We start from the raw sequence: 10,197 nt of genomic DNA on the forward strand, positions 1-10,197 counted from the left end.
GTCAGAGTTCTGGCTGTGATTTGGAGCAAGTTACTTAACTTCTCTGAGCCTCAGTTTTCCCATCTGTCAAATGGGAAAAGGAAAATACTGATATCATTAAATAAAAATTTGCCCATAAATGCATAGCATGCTGCCCAACAGTTTACATACTCAGTCAACTAGAAATATTCCTATGACCATAATAACATTCAGAGTTTCAAATGTAGGCTCTCTTTTAAAGGGAGGTGTTTGGGAAATGGTTCATTTGGGCAAAATTCAGGCCATAATTCAATGTAATTCATCTCCCCAGTTGTTGCTGGGTGTGGGCAATGGCGTCTACAATAAAGTCCTTGAGGAAAACACATGCCAGAGAAGGAAAGGGAGCTGAGCACTGGGGACTCAGCTTGGTGAGGACACGATAGGCCAAATCAACACTAAGAGCCTGCCTTGGTTTACTGGTGGAGCACGGGTACCTTGGGAAGGACAGATAACCAGGAGGCAGAAATGGCTCTTCCCAAGACCACGGCCCAGGACCCCCAATTCCAGAGAGGACTTCCCACACTCACAGCAACTGCAGGGACGGCAGATGGGAAAACATCCGGTCCTTGATTTCTGAGAACGTTCCATTTACCAGGCTCCTACAGGCAAGAGAGGAACAAAATGGAGACTATGTGTCTTTCAGGAAGTGCTAGGCAGGATGGGCGAGCGGCATTGTCCAAACTCCTCCACTCAGGAGTGAGGCTTCAAGCAGGACGTCTTGGGGGTAAAAAACAAGATGAGTCCAGCCATTTTCCAATGAACCGGATCAATAAGAAAACTGCGCTGAATAACAGAAACCTTTACCAACAGTCTAGCTCCTTCCACAGACATTATCTCAGCCAGTTTAAATCAATCCCCTCACTTCCTTCTCTTAACTACAGGAGGGCCTAACTGAAAATGGATAATTGCTTTACCTCTGCCCATGATTCTGTTTGTGTAGACACAGCATTAATGTTGGCCCACGAAACTCCACGGTAGGATTAAGCATTCCCCTTGGGAGCACAGCTCTGAAAGTCACTCAGAGCACTTCTGATTAAATGCACCGTGAAAGCCTTGGGGAACAACTCAGAGACACCTGAACCTGAAAGTGCAGGGGGAGGCAATGCCATCTGTCAGACTTATCAGTCAACCAGAGCAAGGAACTTGACTATTTTAGCCACCAGGTCCCTTATCCTTTCTGGCCCCAGTAGGACCTCAATACATCATTTCAGAATTATTTCAGTCAGCATGACATTGTGTTAAGCAGCTGGTGGTATAAGGGATTTAACCAGGGGAATTCTCATTTCTGGAATTCTCCATGTCATCTGACTTAGCAATATTAGGCATCAAACGCCCCTCTGTTCCAGCCTGGCCAGACTCTCCTGACTTCTATAAATGCAAACATGAAGCCCTTCACTCCTGGGTCCAGACCCCAGTACCTTGCTTGGAATGGAGGCAGGGAAGTGGAGGTAAGAGAAAGTGTGAGCAACTTCCTCCTCCCCACCCCCAGGGGGAATCCGTGCCCTATGAGGGAATAGATATCACTCCAGCACCTTGGCCAGGAACAAAGGAGTCATCTCAGCAGGAAACAGTTCCTAACAGTGAAGATATAACCCAAGAGCCCCTTCCACAGCCATGATGAGAGCTGGTCATGTGGCCTGAATGACTGTGTAAGGCCAGGTTGAAAGCATTCTCAAGAAGATGAATTAGTAAGGGGAATCCCTTTCCTATCTTCTCTTCCAGCACTGAATACGCAGCCAAGGTAATGAATGCGTGGTGGGGAAGTGGGCAAGAAGGCCTTGTAAACTCAGAGCAAGAAGTCAGGCTGACTCCCAGCACTTGCCCACTGAGCTGGATGCCCACACTCTCTAGTGCTTCACCAAGTCCCCTGTGCTTCCCTCTTCCAGGCCACATGGAACAGCATCACCACTTCCAGAAGTGACATGCCCTTTCTCGGGTTCTGTCCAACCTGCAGTGTGAACAGTGTGAACAGAGGAGGCCACCATGTAAACCACAGCCCCAGACCTCGGGTGGGACAGTGAGGCCTCATCATTGCTCCAGTCCTGCTGGGCTGCAAATATACGCCCCCACACCACCCCCACACCTCTCCACTCCAGCACACATCCTCCTCTCAAACTTTAATGCATGCCAGTATCACCTGGGGACGGCCAAATGCAGACTCCAAGGCTCCACTCCTCAGGCCCTGCATCATTCGGCGCGGGCCCTGGAATCTGCCTTGGCACAAACTCCCCCAGGGGACCCAGGTGGATCTGATGCAGGTGGCCAGCGGGCCAGACTTTGAGAAAACACTGCCACAGGGACTTGTCCGGCTTCCCAGACTCCGAGTCTCGGATTCCCCTCAACCTCCCCCGGGCCCGAGGCTCCACCCACGTCCCATAGCGCTCCTCAACCCAAACGCAAAGAAAGGGGGCCGGGAAGCAGGGGAGTCAGGGTCGTGCTGTCCCGGCGCCAGAGGCAACTCCCGGGCGGCAGGGTGGGGCAGGACGGGGCTGGGGGTTAGCGGGGTCCCACTCACTCACAGGGAGCTGATGTCGCCCGGCACGATCCTGGGCACCCAGGAGGAGCCCACGCAGATGATGGACTCCTTGGTACAGCTGCAAGTGGCGGGGCAGCGCACCAGCCGCCTCACCTGCGCGCTCGGCGGTGTCAGACACGCGGTGCCCAGCAGCAGCAGCAGCAACCCCGGCCCCCCGCCGCCCCTCCGCAGCGCCATGCCTGGGTCCCCGGTCCCCGTCCCGGCCACGACCCCCGCCGCCGCGCCGCGTGCTCGGACCCTGCGCCGCTGCAGACGCGGGCGCTGCTCGCTACTCCGCTCCCGCTACTGGCGAGGACAAGGGCGCCGCGGGTGTGGGAGGCCGAGCCGCAACCGAGCAGCATGCTGGCCGCCACCCCCACTCGGCGCCCCCCCACCCGCGCCCGGGCTGCTGGGCGGCCGCCGCCGCTGCGCCCGCCGCACCCGCGCCCGCCTGACATCAGCACCCGCGCCCGCAGCCCGCTCTGGCCAATGAATAATGCGGGGCGGGCGCCCGCCCGCGGGGAGGGGGCCTCGCACCGCCCCCGCCGCGCCCCGCCGGCCCCTCCCGGACCCTTCGCAGGAGCTGCGGAGAGAGGAAAAAGTTAGGTGACCTTGCGGGAAGGGCCGGCCTGGACGGAGAACCCCGCCCCGCCCCGGGGACCCGGCTCAGCGATGGGGGATCAGATGCCCGCAGTCCCTCCACCGGCTCCAAATGATTTGGGGGGAGACCCTGGGCTCCTTTGAGCCAGACCGAAACGTGAGGGAAAAGGAAAAGTAGGGCTCGGGGCAATGGCTTGATCACTGGGAAGGGAGACTTTGTCCTGGGTCTTTGAAGAGCACAGAATTTTGAGCTGCCTTTATTAATATTTGAAAGATGTGAATGCTGTCATTTGAGTTCAGCGGGGATGGGTTTGCTTGCCTTTTGCGGTGGGGGCTGTGGGGTCGGCTCCCTGCCCTCAGCACCGGAGGCTGAGGAAGCTAGCCGCCTTTCTCTCCTGAAAGCATGAAGGCAAGAAAAGCCGATAGAGCACTGCGCGCCCTTGCTGCTCCGGGGCCTGCCTACTGCTTGCCACTGGGCTCAAAGCCTATGCAAGTTCTCCCTCCCTCAGGGCATCACTAGCCACCCCACCCAGCCGAATTAAAGCACTAGGGGCAATAGTTAATAGAGACCCACGGTGTGATACATTCTAGGCTCTGGACATTTAATCTTCCAACTCGTTGAGGCATGTCCTAATTTACCCATTAGGAAACTGAGGCACAGAAAATGTCAGTAACTGACCAGTGGTCAAGGAGTAAATGGCTGGGCAGAAATGGGGGTTGGAGCCTGGATGGGGGATGTGGGTAACCAGGCCCTGCTGAGCCCCTCTTCTCACCCTACCTTTGATGTGCTGAGCCTGAATCTTACCACAAGGTAGTGTGAACTGGAGAAGTCAAAGAAGATGGTCAAAGCAGAATCAAAATGGCAAAAAGCCAGGACTACTCAGAGTGCAGAATCCAGGGCCCATCATCAGGCTACTAACCAAGGAAATCATTTCATATGTTAAGATACACCGAGAAGAAGCAGTACCAGATGCAAATGGTTATGACTGTAGGAATCGTTACTATGGCTGCTTCAGCAATCATTTTAAGCAGATATGGCCGGCCACGGGGGCAGAGAGACTGGGTGGGCAAAGGATCACACCGTATCCTCAGGGAACTTGAAGTCTCGCTGGGCAGGTAGCCCTGAAGAAGTAACTCCATATGGCTACATGGGGGTCACAGATTGACCATAAGGGGTTCAGGAATCATAAGTCAGTTTGTTGCAGGTAACTTCATGGAGGGTGTTGATATTCATTGCAGGTCATTATTTAGCCAGCACCTAGCATCCATGGAAATCAATCTACATTTATCATCACTTAATTCACATCTGCCCTGGGAAATGGGTCTCCACATTTTATAGACGGGAAAAGCTGAGCTCAGAGATGTATTTCTCTTGCGCAGAGTCACACAGTACAGAGCCAGGAGGATCCTACTCCAGAACTGGCTGCTGTGTGTAGCCCTCACTGCCACGTTCTTGTTTTGTTTCAGCTGTTCTGCAGGGGATGCAAAACTTCCCTGACCAGGGAACAAAGCTGTGCCACCTACAGTGGAAACACAGAGTCTTAACCATGGAACCACCTGAGAAGTCCTCCTCACCGCTGTGTTGACATGCATTGCCCCCATACCTTATTCAGCAAGACCCGGTGCTGGCAACATGGCTGCAGACCATGGTCTGGAGAGGGTGATAGGCACATGGCCCGACAGCCACGGATGTGTGTCCTGCACATCCTGAAAGATGTCTCCCTTGAGAGAGATGGCTACTGCTTCATAGAGGAGGAGGCGGGGATTCTCAAACACAGTACCTTTTTGCTGACCCAGGAAAATGTTCTCAGCTGTGACGTGGAGCAAGGAAGTAGGGCAGGGAAGGTAAGCTCTCTGTCCCCAGAGCTAGATAGCTGTGGGTTTGCAACCCAGCCTGACACTTACTGTGTAATTGTGGGCAAGTTATGGCCCACATTAAGGCAAACTCAGTTTCCTCACCTGTAAAATGGAATAGTTGTGTGTACCTTTGGGAGCTAAATGTGATCAAGACTATAATGGACCCAATGCCACATAAGAGGTACTAAGTATTTGTTCAGAGATCTGTGTGATATTGTGGACAGGACAATTCTCAGATAAACCCTGGGATTGAAGGGAATGGGCAGTGGGTGCGGTGTGAGAGGCTGTGAAGGGAGATGAATTTTCCTAACCTTTGTGTCTCTGCTTTACGTAAGGACAAGACACATTGTTTCTCAATCAGGGGTGATACTTGGCAAAGTCTGGAGATAGCTGGGTTGTTGCAGTGGGGTGGATGCTACTGGCATCTAATAGGTAGAGCCAGGGATGCTGTTAAACATCCTGCAGTGCACAGCAAAGCATGATCCAGCCCAAATACAAGTGCTGAGTCGAAACAGCCTGGTCTAGTGTCCTGGAAAGACCTGGCATGAGGAATTCCAGAGATGCAGATTCTAGGCCTGGCTCATCACTCATAACAAACCTTGGTCACGTCACTCCCATCTCCTGCCTATATTTTCTCCTCTATAAAATGGGTATAATGAAACCTTCCTCTTTATCCTCTAAATAAATGTGACATATCATCATTATTGGGCTTCCCCAGTGGTTCAGACGCTAAAGGATCCACCTGTAATACAAGAGACCTGGGTTCAATCCCTGAGTTGGGAAGATCCTCTGGAGATGGAAATGGCTACGCACTCCAATATTCTTGCCTGGAGAATTCCATGGACAGAGAAGCCTGGTAAGCTACAGTCCATGGGGTCGCAAAGAGTAAGATACGACTGAGTGACTAACACTTTCACTTTCATCATCATTATTCCTATCCTTACCCTCTCCAAGCTAGGTCTATCTCCAGCCCATTTCCTCCAACCTGGAAAACTAGAAAGATCCTGATAGGAAGGGTGCAGAGAGAAGACTTGGGTGGCATAGCTGGCAGGCTTGGTATTTGTTTCAGCTCTGCTAGAGACACTAAGTGAGTGCTTGTAAATTATAAGGTGCAGTTTATAAGTTAAGATATAAAAATGGAAATGCAGATTATTTTGGTTTGATTCCAAGATCTTCAGTGGTTAAAAAAAAAAGCCTTAATAGACAATCAGAGAAACACAATCTGTTTCCAGGAAATAGCAAGAGTTTTTCAAAATGTAAAAATTTTTGTTCAGACATACACTTACTCAAGCTGTATCTCCACGTCAGGAGCATGCATTTCTATGGGGGATGAAATGGCATGTGTAGGCAGATCAAAGTGGTATTAATTCCTTCACCTCTCATTCAACCACCTGCCATTAGGTCAATATTGATTCAGAGCCTACTAGGTACTGGGTTGGATTTGGGTATGAAGTTGAAGGAAATGTCAAGAATGCCAGTTCTTGACATTTTTGGCTGGAGCCAGTGGGTTGATGGAGGGACCATTTCTTGAGATGAGAAAGCCTAGAAGAGGATAGAGTTTGGCTGGGAGAGAGGTATCAAGGGTTTTGTATTGGAGATATTGACTCTGACATGCCTATGAGCCATCCGCATGCTAATACTGAGCTGGCAGCTAGATGGCCAGTGGAGATGGTAAGGAGGAGATGGTGGGGGTGGATAGGCAATCCTCAAACCTGCCTGAAACCTTGATGCTCCTTCAGGGAGCCCTCAAAGTAATGTTAGTTGATTGAATGAATGAATGAGGGAATGAACGGATGATATTTCATACAGACAGACATTAAAGAGAAAATATCTATGAAGTCTAATCAGCAGGGAATCACAGAAATCTTGCAGAAGAGTGATAATTTAAGAATACTGCAGTTTGGGGATCTATTTTTAAACCAAACATAATCTTCAAATTCTAAATCAATCTGTAAATCTTGTAAGAATCTCAAAGACCTTACCATGCTTTTCATACCCCTCCCCCACTTTCCAACTAAACCCCACTGCACCTCTGTCCCTTCTCCCCACCCTCCATCCCTCCCAGGCTCCACCCCAATGTCCACCTTGCCACCTTACTGATGTTCTCACCAGACTTACAAGCTTTAGACAGCCTTCACTAACATCTAACTGGCTCTGATGCTTGCTGTAATAACCAAAGAAAAAGTATTCATCCAAACCTCAAAGGCACTTGGTTTGAATGGCTACAAATTGGATTCTCTGGGGGAAAAAAAACCAAAACAGTCTTGTCTCTTTTTTTTTCAGTCAAAGGGTTTGCCAATCCCTCTTTGACCACATCACCCTAATATGCCACTCTTGTGGTTGGCTGCTGGTCAAATGTTTCTGGCTTCCCATCGTTTCCTTTCTTCATTAACTCAGTGGGTGTCACAAGTCTGGAATTCATTCTGAATATGCCCCAAACTGGCCTCTTGAATTCAATCGTATTCTTGAAGAGCTGCCTGTGGATATTTCATGCAGTTTCCTAAATCAGCTGAAAGGCCCTCATGATGCTGATCATGGTATCTGATGATCTTTGCCACCTCCTCCCCACCACCAGGGTAATGGACACCCGTGGGATATCTGACACCAGTCATCAACAATCCCTTCTCATGACAACAGGACACAATTTTGCTTTGAAGGGAATGATTCCTTCCCAACATTCAATCCAATTCAATTCAATTCTATGTGGCTCATTTGATGAATACTCTCTATTTCCATTGCACATGGCTCTAGACTAGAGCATTCCAGAACATTCCACTCTCCCAGCCACAGTGACTGCTTTTGTGGTGAATGCAACATCCAACAGGAGCAATCAGGACTAACAAAACTGCTTGGTAGGACTTATGGTTACCATATGGGGAAGCAGTCTTCCACTCGCCAAGGAGTTGGGGTAGTGTGAGCTGGAGAACCCACACAGGTTGCTGAAAAGGTGCCCCTCGAGGAGAGGAATTTGATGGTGTTGTTTGGGTCTCAGATTAAGTCACCCATTAAACTCTTCAGTTTTGCAAGACAATAAATTCCCCTTCTTTGTAACTAACCAGAGAATGGGTTTTAGTTTATTGCAACGAGATGAATCCTACCTGGCCGATCCAGATATCACGAACTCGTTCAGACAGCATTAGTCCATCCAGGCATCACTAATCCATCCAGACATCAGGGACAATACATAGCAACTTCAAGATGAAACTGGGAAGCAGGTAAAGCTCAGTAAGTGTCCCTAGCTTTGCCTCTCAAAGCTCTTTCCCCAAATTTGTGATATCCTTTCCCTCCCCTTTGTCAGGAAAATTTTTAAATTCAGTACTTTTTTGGTCATTTTCTTATTCTCTTAATCAATACTGTCAGAATTTTGTTTATTAGTTCTCTCAAGGAACCAAGATTTTTTTTCTATTTGATCTTTGTTTTCTATGTCATTGCTATGTTTTAGTCTTTATCATCTGTTTTCTACTACTTATTCTGAAATTTTGCACTTTTTAAAAAAGAAGTTAATCAGAATCACATTAGTTTACAATCACTTTATTTTACAAGAGTCACTTGTGATGGTTAATTTTGTGTATCAGCTTGACTGGGCCATGGGGTGCCCAGATAGCTGGTAAAACATGATTTCTGGATGTGTCTATGAGGAGATTTCAGGAAGACATGAACCTTTGAATTGGTAGACTAAGATCGCCCTCCCCAGCCTCACCTAGAGGTGGACATCATCCAGTCCACTGAGGGCCTGAATAGAACAAAAAGGCAGATGGAGGGTGAACTTGCTGTCTCTGCTTGAGCTAAGACATCTGGCTTCTGCTCTCAGACATTGGTGCATCTCTTCTCAGCTTTCCAACTAAGACTTATATACCACTGTGTCCACGCCCTTTACATCCACCCCCTCCCCAGTTCTCAGGCTTTGGATTAAAGTACACTGTCAGTGTTTCTGGGTCTCCAGTTTACAGACAGCAGATCATGGGACTTCTCAGCCTTCATAACTGCACCAATCAATTCCTGTATTAAATCCTCTCGCATCTAGCTTATTGATTCTATTTTTCTGGAGAGCCCGATGAATACACCAATCTCTTTACATCAGGATGCCTTTAACTATATTTCTAGTTCTAGGAGAATGTGCCCAACTTTTGCTTGCAGTAAGTTGACTAGAAGTACATTTGTGAGTCACAGAGAGTGGCTCTGTGAGTAAAATCAGTCTTGTAAGACAAAGACAGTTTTCCATACCAACTTTCACAATCTCACACTTACAGAACAATATAATAATTTTATGGGAAATTGCTTCAGTCTTCTTAGCAAACAGAGTTAGAAAGTCTACTTCAGGAGAACAAATTTAAAAATGAGTACAGATTTAACTTTAGTGTATAATCAGGGGTCTCTAAATATTCTCTAGCTCTTCTCTAATCCATAAACCATGGCTAACTCAATGCTTTGCATTCTCAAAGGACATATAATCTCTCAAGTTTCTTGCTGTTGAAGTCTGCAGCCTCTGGTCTCAATTTTAAATAAGACTAAAAATATTAAGACTAAAGATATATGGGGTTTACATTTTTTTTGATTCTATACCATCTGAGTTATTCTGTGACGTTATGCCCTCTGCTCAACCCACCACAGCCCATATCAAAATATGTCCTGAAGAAGTATCTAAAATGCATCCACATTTCTTAATGACTGTTACTTCACTGGACTGCCCTTCCCAGGAATGTTTTGTTTTTGTTTGAATATAGCTTTCAGGAGTAAGTTCAACACCAAGAGAGGAACTTCAGACAGACTTCCCTGAACCCAGAAGATGGACTAAGCTTTCCACTACTGCCTACAGGCCCAGCTATGAGTCTCCCATCTGCAACCTGTGCGTGCGTGCTCAGTTGCACAGTCATGTCCGACTCTCTGCGACCCCATGGACTGTAGCCCGCCAGGCTCCTCTGTCCATGGGATTCCCCAGGCAAGAATACTGGAGTGGGTTGCCATGCCCTCCTCTAGGGAATCTTTCTGACCCAGGGATTGAACCTGGGTCTCCTCCATTGCCAGGAGGGTTCTTTACCACCAGTGCCACCTGGGAAGCCCCTCTGCAACCCACCCATGTCTTATAGGAAGAGTTTCTCTGAAAAAGAGTATTTAGAACTTATCTTCAGAGTCCTCCCTCAAGCCCACCTTTCTGAGCTCTTCAGAATCTAGTGCTAGGAAGGACCCACTGATGGCGTGGGAACATC

The 10,197-nt window shown here is 48.5% G+C and overlaps 1 protein-coding gene across 1 annotated transcript in view; it reads right to left on the bottom strand.

Annotated features, from left to right (window-relative positions):
- The window catches only part of LGI2 (leucine rich repeat LGI family member 2), a 28,437-nt gene extending 25,706 nt beyond the window's left edge, over positions 1–2,731 (bottom strand). The window contains exons 1-2 of the mRNA XM_068975368.1: positions 2,538–2,731; positions 546–617 (exon numbers count right to left, since the gene is read on the bottom strand). Coding sequence (XP_068831469.1) covers positions 546–617; positions 2,538–2,731 — 266 coding nt within the window. The remainder of the gene's footprint in view (positions 1–545; positions 618–2,537) is intronic.
- Between the last annotated feature and the right edge of the window lie 7,466 nt (positions 2,732–10,197).

This window comes from Capricornis sumatraensis, chromosome 7 (assembly GCF_032405125.1).
Source record: "Capricornis sumatraensis isolate serow.1 chromosome 7, serow.2, whole genome shotgun sequence".
Taxonomy (NCBI): domain Eukaryota; kingdom Metazoa; phylum Chordata; class Mammalia; order Artiodactyla; family Bovidae; genus Capricornis; species Capricornis sumatraensis.